The sequence below is a fragment of the Ambystoma mexicanum genome, chromosome 1p, assembly GCF_040938575.1.
Source record: "Ambystoma mexicanum isolate Mex_15411 chromosome 1p, UKY_AmexF1_1, whole genome shotgun sequence".
In the NCBI taxonomy this organism is placed as follows: Eukaryota; Metazoa; Chordata; class Amphibia; order Caudata; family Ambystomatidae; genus Ambystoma; species Ambystoma mexicanum.
This window is the reverse complement of record NC_090921.1, coordinates 1200964869-1200979225: the sequence shown is the minus strand read 5'-3', so window position 1 is coordinate 1200979225 and position 14357 is coordinate 1200964869. Positions and strand designations below refer to the sequence as shown.

General features: G+C 47.8%; 1 protein-coding gene across 2 annotated transcripts in view; it reads right to left on the bottom strand.

Moving 5' to 3' along the window:
- The window catches only part of LOC138451714 (uncharacterized), a 220565-nt gene extending 206210 nt beyond the window's left edge, over positions 1-14355 (bottom strand). For both annotated transcript variants that reach the window (XM_069604924.1, XM_069604925.1), the window contains exons 1-2: positions 13848-14355; positions 3363-3879 (exon numbers count right to left, since the gene is read on the bottom strand). In XM_069604924.1, the coding sequence (XP_069461025.1) occupies positions 3363-3840 (478 nt within the window). In that variant the 5' untranslated portion in view covers positions 3841-3879; positions 13848-14355. The remainder of the gene's footprint in view (positions 1-3362; positions 3880-13847) is intronic.
- Positions 14356-14357: the final 2 nt, after the last annotated feature.

Here is a 14357-nt window from a genome sequence, read left to right as displayed (position 1 = left end):
CGAAAATGTCCAGAAAAGGGCTCCGCACTGGGAGCGAAAACCACCAGCAGTTAAGGGGTTAACACACACAAAATTGTATTTGTTTTGATATGCTTCATTTCACCCCGAGTGCTGGTCACCACTTTGGATGAGCAATGTTAAGCATGCCCCATCAGATATCTTGTAATGCTCACACATTAACTTGCACATAACTGGCAAACTTGCATGTGGGTGAGGGATTTCTACCTACCCACAACAGAGTATTGGAACACACAATGCCTGGCAAATGCCTGGGCTACAGTTATCATTGCAGAACACTGATCCAATATTGCCGACACTCATGCACAACATCCACAAACCACTAGTGGGCAAACACGTGTATCGGCCTTCTGGTTCCCGACCCACCGTCCACGACTTTAGAGTTAACCTACGACACAAACCTACTCTCTGACAGCCTTTCATAGGCCTGGGTGACAGCAATAAGTCTTAACAATACCAATCGGGTATCTCACAGGTGCTCATATGTTAATTTAGCCAGCAAGCCCGAACAAGTAAGGTCAATAGGCACTGCCACCCTATGCCAGGACCTCCTACGGGCAAACTTACGAAGGCCAAAGCTGACTGAGAAGTAGTCACTTCTGACCACCTTCTGCCAACTACTCAATACCCCCTATCCCTTCTGAACACTGTGGAAATGGTAATTCTACTTCTCCAGGTAACCTACGTGCTCTTAACCCAACATCAAATGACTGTCTGGCCTATATAGACCACGAACAGTGACAAGACGGCAAGTTAATGAATAATAATAATAATAATATTTAGCATTTATATAGCGCTACGAACCTTCAGGTATCTGAGTGCTGCTTATCCCACGGTGTGTGGTGCTCATTTATCGACCTCGGAAGGATGAAAGGCTGAGTTTGGCCCTGCCGGGATTCAAACCTATCAAATCTCAAAGCGAGCGCTCTACTCGCTGTGCTATCGGACCGAATAAAGTTGTGGTATCATCCTAAGATAACAGAACACGAGATCCTGTGTCTCAAAATATGGCAAAGAGATACAATTTACCATTAGAAATTCTGTGAATTTGACAATTTTAGGTCAGAAGGATGTTATTAGTTTGAGTCAATTATGCACTTTTCAATGATCTTACTTTCAGTGTTTTACAGTGACATACTTTACTTACAAAGGTAAAATGTTACATAATTAAAAAACTGTTGTAGGGTTGCATTTATACAGTTTCTTCCTTTCCACCTAGAGCCTCTCCTGGCGTATGAACAGTGCACATTTAATTCTTCCTCCCAGCCTTATAATCTCAGCATCCAGAGCCATGTGCTAAATGCACAATACCCTTCATCTCATATTTAATTAAGAGCAATTATGGTCCGATTACGATTTTGGCGGTATTACCATTATTGCGTGCAGTAAACTATGATGAAAGCATGCAGTAACTTGAAGGGTCTGCATGATTTAGGGTTGTGCGGCCCTTCCGTTTTGGAGCCCAGGCACACAAAAAAGTGGTGGGTTTGAAGAGTTTCACTTCTATTGCTCTAAATTTGGCAAAGTGGTAAAACATTAAGGCCTCGATTCTGAAGTGGGTGTTAAGTACCGAAAAGGTCAGAGAAAGCGTTAACAACCTTTTCGGTATTTAAGACCTATTCTGAAGGTGGCACATTCTACCGAAGTCAGAATGAATGCGCCACTTTCGGAATATATGTGGCGGTTGCTAGGGTGGGCGGGAAACCAACCTAGCAACCGCCACATTCGGTAACTGCCATTTAACACAGCATTCTTGTAGCACTCCTCCACCTTAGAAAGTGCCTTAAAGTGGCGCCTGCAGTCAGCATGTGAGTTTTGTTTTGATCTCGGCAGCATTTTCATTAAATAACAAGTCCCTCGTTATTTAACGAAAGTGCTGCTGAGATTCTGCGATCCGCCTCTTTTCACTAGAAACAGGCGGATTACAGCGAAAGCACTGTCGTGCTTTATGAAGACGCCCAGGAACACTTCAGAATAGTTGTGGTACCTAGGCGTTAAGATATGGCGCAGTGAGACGTTCTAATTAACACGCTCACTGCGCAATCTGAGAATCGGGCCAACTTAAGAATAGTGGTGGATCCTGGCGTCCAGATTTGGCACAGTGAAGCGTGCTCTTTAACACGCTCACGGCACCAACATAAGAATCGGGCCCTTGGTATTTTAAACTACCAGATGTTTTTACCACTGCCTGCAAACGTGGAATCAGGCTCTAAGAGGTTTAGCAGAGGCTCTAAATATCAACTCAGGCCACCACTTTTATACTTAGTTTAGGTTAAGTGCAAAATCATGGATTTCATCATTATTTATGGAGATAGATGCTCAACAGTGACTCATAGAGAAACCTTATAAAACGCATCGTTTTCAATGGCTTGTCAATTTAAACCACATTTTGTAATGCAGCGAATTTACAATGAGATCTCAACTATGGTTAAGAGCAGGAGATGTTCCATGGCCAATAATGTCCCAACATGTGTTACCAAATACACATTAACAACAATGCCTTGGACTGACTTTAAATAACCTGGCAAGCGATTTGGAGGTTAGGCACAAGTCACACAAAAGCAACTAAATGAAGGCATTGGTTTGAGACAAACTGCTTAATCAAAATGTAACTGTGTTTGTAAATAGCACTAGTTCTACTGTGTTTGGTCTAAATTGCTCTTTAGCTTATTCTGTGAAATGGAGTGTGTCATTGGGGGTCATTCCGAGTTGGGCGGTAAGGGTTTACGGGCACCGGTAAGGATGCTGGTGCTGGTAAACCCTTACCGCCCTATTCCGACGTCCCTTAGTGGAAACGCAAAGGACGTCTGGTCAGACCAGACGTCCTTAGCCGGTCCCGCTAAGGGACCAGAGTGCTAATAACGGGCCCGCTATTTGCGGGCCCGTAATAAGCGCCTTCCCCATTCTCATTGAGCCCTATGGGGGATCAAATGGGAATGGAGAATGGTTTACTGAATGGGGACTTACCGGGTACTCCAAGGTCGGAATGACCCGGTAAGTCTCCATTCAGTGAGACCGGACCCGGACCTGGGTTTGGAGGCAGCCATGGTGCTAATAGCACCATGGCTGCCTCCAAACTCGGAATGACCCCCATTGTTTTGTGCTGCACATAATAAATACATTGCTTCCTATTTAAAGTCAAATAATACCCTAAACATGCTCAGGGGCGCATGTTGTGTCGTTTCAAAAGGGTCAGACGCAAAAATTATCCTCCAGCAGAGTAACTGAGAGGGAATTCCCTCCACCCGCACCCCTGTTCCTCCTCCCCCGTCAGCCATGTCATGATGATCGCATATCATCCTGTGTCAATATTTTTAGTAAAGAGTGAACAGGAGAGAACTCACCAGCTTTGGGGAATTGGTTGGGCAACCACTCCAGCAGGCATGCGAGCCATATGTGCCAGCGATTCGCGCTTGAACCCTTTTTCTCATTGGACTTCCTCTTTCTAGACCTTCTCTTCTTTTTAATTTCCTGGTGGTTTTGAATTGAAGTCTCTGGAGGAGGAGCCTCATTCTGTTTTAGATTTGCCTTCTTGGATCCAGGAGAAAAAACACATGTTTCTCTCACTGGTTCTTCTCTCACTGGTTCTTCACTCACTGCTTCTTCAAGTGGGCTGAGGATTGCATGTTCTAACGTGGGCGTGCCAGGCGTGGTCAGGACCTTGCCCGACTCTTCGTTCACGGGATGCATATGCGTATCTGTGCTTCCGGTCTCTTCTATACTCAATGGAAGTGGCGTTTCGTATAGTGAATGAACAAAGTCAACGAACCTGTTACATGTCAGTGATAGATACGGAAGAAGGCTCTTCATGGGTGCTGGCATGACGCCTCAACGGAGTGTTGACTCTTCGGATTCTCAGCGCTAAAGTGTATGAAAGATAGAAAACCAAGTTAGAAAATGGGGAAATATGGAATGCCTTGTTTATTGCTTCAGGTAAGACACGGACAACCTGAACATAAAGAAAACAAACCAGACACTGGGCCGTAGGCATTTTTTTACGTCACGGCTCATTTTCAAAGATTTGTATGGTGGAGTGGAAGGGCGGGAATGCAACATGTGTTTCAGCCGTCTCCCTTCCTCTATTCCATACAAATCCTCCAGCATGTGCACCTGTGTGCATTTTAATACGGGCCAGAATGATGTATCCTTATGGGGTCCACCTACTTTATGACGCAGCAAAAAGCCTAGTACGGATCCATTGTAAACGCTGCCTGCCATGCGAGCATGGTAGGCAGCGTTTACTCATTTGCACAGCAGAGTGGAAAAGGCAGTGTGCACGCGTTTATGCCGCCTTTTGTCCTGCACATGTGCACTCCATCGTGCAAATTATTAAAAATGTGGCGGTGGGGAGTCGTATATGTGTATGTCCACACGTACCTGCTCCCACTGCCAAATCACGAAAAAGAGCACAATTAGCCTCTCTGAGCCTCGTTTTCGAAGTCCCCTGAGCATTATCCCAGGAGTAGAAACAATGTGATGCTTTACGCAATGTTTTACATTTCAAATACCAGTCTGGGGTATGTTTGTGTTTTTTGTGGTCGAGTTGGGTCATGGAACAGAATTGCTTATCTGCTTGAACCCTGCCTTCCACGAGCAAAAACAAATGCATAAAAGCCGGCACGAAATGCATAAAGGCCGGCACGAGATTTTCGAACCGGTGTAAATGCATTTGATTACTAAGGAATCAACCTGCTATTCAAATCTTCCTGCTTTGACATCTTTTATTTGTACCTTGTAGTGGTGAAAGTTGCATGCAGGGGACCATTTTGCACATAAGTGCAAACGTAACCAATCCCATCCGTTCAATGTTCTAATTTTTATAAAATGACCTCCGTGGAATTGATTCTTTGTGAGAAACTCCAATCGGGCCTTGAAAATAGACAATGGCATACATTTTGTGACAATCATACTGTGGTCTAGTAACATTTTAACAGAATTAATTATCTAAGAATTAGAAAGAACACAGTGGGGCTCATTTTGGTGCCCCACGTGAATCAGCGGCGGAGACCCGTTATGTGTAGCCTTACAGATAGTGGCAAAGTACAAAATGGAAGGGCAAAAGGCGCTGTACAACTGTGTACACCACCCTTTGCCCTCCCCATTTGCACTCCGCCATGCAGACTGAGAAGACGCGGTCTGACATGGAAACATGGCAGGGCGTGTTTAAAATGGATCCCAATGGAGTCTGTCTGCTTTTTGCTGGTGCGAAAGCCCAGTAGACTCCATAGGGATCTCCAACATTTATACCGGCATGAATATGCATGCCAGCGCAAAGGCTGGAGGATTTGTATGTTGGGGGTGAAAGGGAGTGGAAGGGAGGCGACGGAAATGCAAGTGGCGTTCCGCTCCTCTTCTCCTCCAGACAAATTGATGAAAATGAACCGTGGCCTGAATGGAAGGCATAAAAGCGAAATGATGATGGGAATAGCTTCCTAAATGATGCTGGGGTTAGCTTCCTAAATGATGCTGGGGTTAGCTTCCTAAATGATGCTGGGATCAGCTTCCTAAATGATGCTGGGATCAGCTTCCTAAATGATGCTGGGATCAGCTTCCTAAATGATGCTGGGATCAGATGCTGGGATTAGCTTCCTAAATGATGCTGGGGTTAGCTTCATAAATGATGCTGGGATTAGCTTCATTGGAAAAAGCTTTTAAATTTGCTAAACATTTTTTTTTTTATGAATATGTGTTATGGCTACAATGTAAAACCTTACAAACACTAACATTCAGCAGTTATCGTTATCAACACAACCATATTGTGTTACCCATATGCACTGTCACAACATCATACTTGACAGGACCAGCCACAGGCCATGGCCACTGGCAGTCACTGTGAATGGAGCGTGGGCACTGGGGATGCCTCTTGGAAACGGTGAACCTGCAGCAGTTTCCAGCAGTCACCACGTGGCGGGGAAGGCCTTTCACTACGCCCCCAGAGACCATTCCTTCATTTTCGGGTGGATAATTACTGTGCACGGGTCATTGCCTTTGGACATGGTCCAGGCAGAGCACAGTGCTCCTACCTCTGGGGCCTGCCGGGCAATGCCAAGGGCACCTCATGTATGACATTATGAGCAGTGGGCGGGAACGTGAGTCACAGTAGTGTTGCCAATAAGAACGGGTTTTAGGCTTCACGGGTTAATCATATAACTCCTTCAATTTAAGTTATTTTAAAGAGAAGTTCAATTTTTTTTTAGAACAGAAGGCTAACCATAAATATGTCTAACATTATTTCTTCAGTAACGTAGTTTTTTTTATTATATAGTAGATCTTCATCATCCCCTGCCTAGCAATCCTTATTTATTTATTTTTGCATTCATGAATGGACCATGTCCTTGTGCCTGGCCGCAGGCCATGTGCAGTGGTCAGCGTGCATTGCTGATTGCCAGCTGGGGTGGCTTACTGTCCCTCTTCCCGGGGCAAGGCTACACATAGACCCATCTGAAGTGACCACTGTGCAGTCACTGTGCAGGACATGGTCTTTGCAGTAGGGAGGTTAAGATGGATCTAGTGATTGACGAATTGTGTCTATTCTGTGATCCCACTAAACAAGGCGACAAAGAGAATGGCAAGTGTTCACAAATGGAAGATACATTTTTATCTTTGAAAGTGTTCTCGGTGCTCAATCGTTTTTTTTTTAGTTTTGACTCATATGATGGCACTTTAGCTCCACCCATAGCACCAACATTAATGCTATGGCATAGAGAGGAGGTTAGCATTTCATGAGGGATACACATTGGCCAGTGCTTTAACAAGGTCCTTGCCCTCTCCACGATCATGCTGCACGGGTATTAACGGCCCACATCACAAGAGAACGTGGGCAGCATCTGCAACTGGCCCTTTGCCTGCCAACTATGTGCCAGAGCCGAAAAGGGTAGGGCTATGCCCTTTTGAATACAAGGCTCTAGTTTCGTGGATAAACAGAAGGACGGGGGCGCACATCGTGTTTTTCGGGTGCCATTTTAAGAGAGCCGCCGTGAGGAAGTACAATCTGTCCACTGGACGAATGTCGCAGATTGCCGTATCGCGAGAAAACGGTCTCCCTTTTGGTACAATGAAAGAGAGCAAAGTACATATATTTGTGGGTTTCATGGCTGACGCAGGGCATTGGTAACATCTGACCTCAATCGGCTGTTTGAGGAAGGTGGGGCAGGGTTATGTACCGGCTACTAAGTCAAACTTGCGTAATGTGAAATCTCGCGGTTCCCCTACAGGCCAACTGTAGTGGCCCAACAAACACTTGACGCAGTCAACTTAAGTGGTGGGTAAATGATGGATAACAGTACTCACAGTACGAAGCGTAAATCTGCTGTCAACCAAGGCAGTTAATCTCACTGCCTTTGGGATTATGACTGTTGGTGTTGATTCTCACACCAGTGTCTCTAAAGCAACCAACAGCCTTGGCCAGGGGGCTGTGGAATTGTTCTTGCTTCGGAGTATCTGTGGTTTCCAGCTGGATGCTGGTAACTGGAGGCTGCAGGCGTCTTAGGAGGAGGAGCGCTGGGTGAGTCCTTTGACCCAGGCCCCGGGCCGCATGAAATGCGGAACGATAGAGGGTCTGGGAGTTTAGGCGCGGGGTGGGGGGAAAACGGCGCAAAAGCGTAGGGAGGGGCGTCCGAATGGCGCCACAAGAAACAAAGGCCCAGGAAGGGCAGGAAACAGCACCTGGGTAGGTGCGAAATATAACAGCAGGAGGTCAGGGGGTAACGCGGCCGCCCCCAGGAAGGAACAAAAGGCCGGGGGGGGGTATAAGTAAGCCTGGAAAAGGAGAGGCGGCACAAACCAGGTAAGAGCTCACCTCTCTCGGGTAGGCTCTTGGTACCTGGAGAAGGGAAAGGAAAAACGTTTGCTCTTGCGGGCTCACGCGCTTTCAACCCTTCAATAAGCGGAGCTCTTGCGGGTTCACGCATTTTATACAGCGTTCGTCGCTTGAGATTAACGCGGCAACCGAGACGGCACCGGAGCGAGCGAGAGGGATAGTCGTTGCAGTTGCCAAACGGAAGCGGGACCGGCAGAATTCAGACGAGAAAGATGGCGGATGGGAGAGCGAAGAGGGCCCAAGAATTCTCAGAATGGGCAAGAAAAGCGGAGAAAGAGTATGGAGCCCAATGGGTCCTGGAAGTAATGCAGAAAGAAGAAAGGGCGAAGGCAGCATCCCCCCTACTGTTCATCGAACACAGCAGCAGCAAAGGCGAGGAAGAAGTGCCTCAAGGACAGAAGAGGGGGCGACCAGAATCAGGAAGAACAGAGGAGGAGACGGAGATGATGATCAAGAGAAAGAGGAAAGATAAAAAGAAAGGTACTGTGAATAATAATGTTGGGATTAAAATAGTAAAGATGTTAAAAAATTGCGTCATGGTTTCGGGTAAGTCGCCCAGAACCAACGACAGGAAGAGCAGACGGGGGAAGAAAAGCGGGGAAGAATGGTTGGGAAATTCGTCAGAGGAAACCAGCAGTGAGGGGAAAGCAGGGGAAGGGGCATGGATGGCGAAAGCAGACATTAAATCAGCATTTCGCCTGTTACCAGTCAACAGCGGTTCACAAAAATGGCTATGTATGCATTGAGAGGGGGAATACTTCATCGACAAGTGCCTCCCAATGGGTTGTGCCATCTCATGCGCATATTTCGAGAGGGTGAGTTCATTTTTACAATGGGCAGTGGCACAGGAGATGAGGGAGTCCATGATGGTGCATTACCTAGATGACTTTTTATTTGTCGGCCCCAAAGGGGCAGACATGTGCAAGGCAACACTGGACAAATTCGTAGAAATAACGAGTGAGTGGGGCATTCCTCTGGCAGATGAGAAAACGACGGGACCAACACAGGTGATCCAATTTCTAGGTATAGAGATCGACTCAAACAAGGGGAGGTGTCGGATCCCAGAGGACAAAGTGACGGAGCTACTCAAGACAATACAGGAGCTACGAGGAAGAAACAAGGCAACCGTGAAGGAATTACAAGCACTGGCAGGGAAACTGAACTTCGCAGGAAGAGTCATACCGCAGGGAAAGGTGTTCCAGAGAAGGATCGAGCTGAAGACAAGAGTTGCTACCAAAGGGCACCACGGGGTCCGGCTAGGAGGGGGAATCAAGAGAGACTTAGAAGTCTGGGCTGAATTTTTGGTGAACTTCAGGGGTACAGTGATATGGTGCTCGCCAGTGAACGAGGAAGGTAGAAGAGTGTTATTCACTGACGCAGCCGGTGGTTTTGGTTTTGGAGCAATACTGGGGAGAAAGTGGTGCGCAGATGAGTGGCCTGAATCATGGCAGGTGGCGGAATGGACAAAGAACATAACACTACTAGAGCTCTTCCCGATATGGGTCGCGTTATGCGCATGGGGGAAAGAGCTAGGCAATAAGGAGTTGGCGGTATGGTCGGACAACATGGCAGTAGTGCATGTGTTAAACAAGGGAAGTGCATCATGCAGTGTAGTGTTGGAATTGATGAGGGCAATCACACTGGAAAGCCTGAAATTAAATACATGCATAAAGGCGAGGCATATCGCAGGGAAAGAAAATGTGGTGGCTGATGCAATCTCTCGTTTTCAGTGGGAGAGATTCAGGGAGCAGAGACCGGACGCCGACAAGGAAAAGACGCCCACGCCACGAAAGGCATGGGTCCTGTTGAAGGCACTAGAAAGAAAAGCACGGTTGGCCTCAAGGTCGACTCAAAAGTGGTGGAAAAAGAGTGGAAAAAGGAAAACGTCATCGACAAGCTGACCAGGAATGCCCTGACATACAAGACGGGTAAGCAGTACGCAAAGAGTGTAAAAGATGTGTTGTTGGAAACAGGTGTAAAAGTGGTGGAAAAAATATCGACGGAAAAAATCTGTGAATTTCTGGAAGGGGCATTTGCCAAAGGTAAAAAGAAAAGCTGGGCAGCAGCGCACCTAGCGGCGGTGGCATATACCGCAAAAGTGGCGGGCATACCGGACCCGACTGACAGCGATAAGATAAAATATGCGATGAGGGGATGGGCGAAGCTAGAGGGGAAGAAGCCAGATAGCAGAAGGCCGGTCAATTTTGGGAAGTTGATCATTTTACTAAAAGTGCTACCAAATACCTGCAGCAGCACATATGAAACTGCGCTGTTCAGGGCAGCATTTGCGCTAGCGTACTATGGGGCTTTCAGAATAGGGGAACTGGTGGCCAGGAATACGATGGCAGGAGACGGCCTGGCAAGGAAAGACATCAGTATGGGCGACAAAGGTATGTCAATAATGCTAAGGAAATCTAAGACAGACCAAACAGGGAGGGGGAGAGCGATAGATCTCAATTGCATCAGAGAGAAGGACCACTGTCCCAGATGCATCACCAGGGAATTTTTAGATCTGCGACCAGAAATTGACGGGCAGTTATTGATACATAGGGACGGCCGCACGCTCAGCAGGTATCAGTTTCAGGCGGTATTGAAGCAGGCAGTGGCAAAGGCGGGATGGGATCCAGCCGAGTTTGGGACACACTCTTTCAGGATAGGGGCGGCAACCTCTGCATGGGCGGGGGGCCTGGGAACAAAGGGGGTGAAACAAATTGGGGGATGGAAGTCGCAATGTTTTAAGAGATACATAAGGGAGGAACTGATATGATATTTATCTCCCCCGTTTCCACAGAGGTCGGACCCTACAAATCGGCTTGGATAGTGGGGCACTCTTTTGGGACCCGGGCAGGCAGGTGGCTGGAAGAGGTGAATCAAGGATTACATTTCAGGAACACAATTACGTCATGGTGGGGCCTCCCGGGGATGCACTGGGTTGACATCCACGACAGGCTATCGGACTTAATAGGTTTCAGGGAACCCCCCCCCCCCGAGTACCTGGTTATACACTTAGGGGGGGAACGATCTGGTGAGCACGAACAGGGGCAAATTGCAAAGAGAGATCTGTGAGTCACTGCATAGCTTGGCTCGCAGCTGGTGGAAGACAGAGATTTTTATGTCAGAAATAATACCTAGAAGGATCTGGCATGGGGCACAAAAGAGACACGCAATTGAGATAGCGAGAAAGAAGTTAAATAAATAAGTAGAGAAGTACTGCAAGAGTACAGGTCTACAATTCATAAGACATGGCTTACACCGGAGCAACCCGGAAGTGTTTCACCAAGATGGAGTGCACCTATCAAAGGTTGGGATGGGGTTTTTTTCCGACAACATTTTTAGGGCACTTCAGGCAAGAGGCTGTAGGTAGGGGGCTTTTGGGGGGGATCTGAGTGGGCGTAAAGGACACCCACTCAGGTGTGGCGGCATGTGCCCAGGAACGAAGGCTCAGGGATAACAAAGACTCAGAAGGAGCCTTGAGCGGCTTCGGAACTGGACACAATGTGCCCAAAAGCATATGTATATGTAATGATTTGTTATAATGGATTTTCTGTAAGAAAATAAAATGCCTACGGCCTACAAATTTTCCATACACACAAAGTTGTCTGTAATTTATTATTAGGTAGGGATCTGGTAAGAGCAGCAAGGTGAACCCACACTACTCAGCCTAATGCTCCGGTCCGATCCCCGCTCTCTCTCGCGTCCCTCCCGTCGAGTCCTTTCCGTGCATCCTCTCGCGAAACTCAGGCACGGGAGGTCTCACGAGATGGATACTCCACACAAACCTGCCTCATTTAGTAAATTACACCTCCCTGCTGACCCTGTTGATAAATGGGGGAACACTGCCATTTAGGACCCGCTTCCTTCTCTGAATCCCACAAGAGCGCAGACTGTGCACCGCCGAACTGGATCAAATGCTCACCTGCCAGAAGGTCCAACCTTTGTCTAAAGTGACTCCATCCCGCTCTGCATCCAATATGGACCTTTTTATCTGTTGTAAAGTGCACATTCAATTGCCTCCCAGGGTCACATTATTGGCGCTCAACTATTCACTTTATGGACCCCTAGATTATTAACCAGGTTTTATAAGCCATTTTTTAAGGGTTCTGAGGTCTAGGTTTTACTAATCAGGACCAGTTTCCAGACAGGTAAAATATGCATTATTGTATGGGTCTCTAATGTCAGAGCATACTACATAGTTGAGCAGAATTGCGTCTTACATTATGTGTATTGTGAAAAGAGAGATACACAGTTTGCTGCCCTAATTAAATTATGGTCCTGGCTTGTGTAGCCCATTTTGTACTGCTGTCCACGTTATAAATGCAGAACTACATGTCCCAGAATGCAGATGTTTTAGACCACGGCATTTGTAGTTGTAAACATCTGGAGGGCCACAGCATGAGAAACCTTATCCTGGGCCGCCAGAGCCCATATTACCTCAGCCCCTCGCGCCCTGCATTAGCTCCGGGTGTAGAGGCGGATTGTCTTTAAGTCACTGTGCATCGTGTCTACTGGGGAGCAGTCACACTGTACATTCAAGAACAGGTTGGGAAGCACTGCCCATTCTCCATTGCGTTGGTCTGCACTAGAAAAGAGTATTTGCTGACAGGCTACTGAAAACGTCATGGTCTTCTCTCGGGAACACCCTCCAGCTTTGTGGAAGCCCCTTTTCTTTAGGCAGCGCCTGGAGACGTTTCTATGTGACCTCTCTCTTGACTCTGGGTGTTGACAGGGGCCTGAATTGGACGCTGAAGGCTCTACTGCCCCTTGGTTTCATTGAAGTCATCTCGTATGATCAACACTACTGTTTAGCAGGAATGATTGCTCGTATTATTGCACTTCCCCTGGTCCACCCCCTGGCCCTTAACGATCTGCATGTTCCAAAGCTTTGAAGGTTCAGACACGCGTTTCCCTTTTCCCTAACACTCTTCCCCCTCCCCCCACCTCTCCAATTGAGGCGCCTTACAAAACAAATAAACATCATTGCTTGTTCTTGTATTGATTCCTGTTATGTATGACCCTCCCATGTGTATTGCCCCTTTAAGGGGATGTGTCCCTCCCACGTGAAAAGGAGCCCCTGCAGGCACCTGCAGGAGAACAGCTGCAGACTCCAGCCATGGAACACCTGTGTCCATCACTTATTGTGGGCCTGCATGCCTACACCGTGTGATCACGGTTCTGCGGCCCTGGCCTGCATGCCCCATGCTGTGTGACCACAGCCCTGCCGGTCCTAGCTGGTCTGGGCCACCCAGACCAGCCTGGTGCCTTGGGTCCAGCCCAGGCACCCACCATCCTAAATGCTCCAGGCATCCATGGTGCTCCGGCTCCCAGGCTGTGCTCCACAGCCTCTCAGGGCCCTGCCCTGCAACATCCAGTAAGACCGGGTGACCCCGGCAAACCAGCATGGTGCTGGGCCCCCAACCACCAATGAGGCCGGCCACATGCCTGCCGCCGGCCCCACAACAATTCCATCAAAAGTAACTGAATTAGGTCCGGGAACTTTCATACTCGTCACATAAACAAAGACAAAATCAGCTCAACAGTGTTGCATATTGTGAAGTCAGGGGCTCATTAAATATGTTATGCTATTTTAAACTAGCATTGATAAAGACAGCAATCCTACTGGATAGCACGGACCCTATACGTCGAACAGAATCTATTTATCGACAATTGCGACAGGCTCTCCTCTCGCCCAGGAAAGTGTGGGTGGTTGCCGTGTCTTTTTATTTCTTGGATTAACCAGTGAACTGCAAATGCACCCAGGTCGTTGCAGTGACTAATATTTGTCCAGAGGCGTGAATAATTGCAGAATAGTCTGCCTGAGGGCAATTTCGTTGTGCGCAACTGTTAACAGAGAATGGTATTTACCAGTGAATTTACGGTAAACTGTTTCGATTGAAAACTTCTCCTTATTTTCCTCCCAGTCACTGCTTCTATGAATGAAACACGAAAGTGGCTAAGCTGGACCGAACTGTTCTCTGTAGGGTGCGTTTAATACAAATAATGAAATACTTACTACGCTTACAGCGGGGCTTGAAGCCAAAATTGAAGGGCGTGGGTGAACCGCTCTGGAACCCGTTTAATTTCGGCACCCTCTGGAGTGAGTCACCTCGTCAGCGCCTGGAGTCGTCCAATCTTCTTTTTCAGCTTCCAGGCAATGCTGGGTCGCTTGGCAAGGGCCGAGGGCACCGAGTCGCCCTCGGTTGCTGTATTCCGCTCAGGATTTTAGCCCAGTTCTTGGACACCCCGATGCCTCCGAAGAGGCGCTGGCAGGGAGCGGCAGGTGTCTGGTCCGAGCTCTTGTCACCTGCGCTGTCGATCGGAAAGTTCTCCGGCTCACAGGTTTACCTTTGGCACTTTGAGTCACTGCTCCTAAGACACGAGCGAGGTCGTGTGGAGTCCTGGAAGGCAAACGTCTAGCTGATGCTTCTCCCAGAGCTGACAGCGAGAAGGAAGCCCATCGGCATTTGAGCGCATAAGGAGTCACACTCACGACCGTTGTAACGTCGAAATCTACTCAGCCATC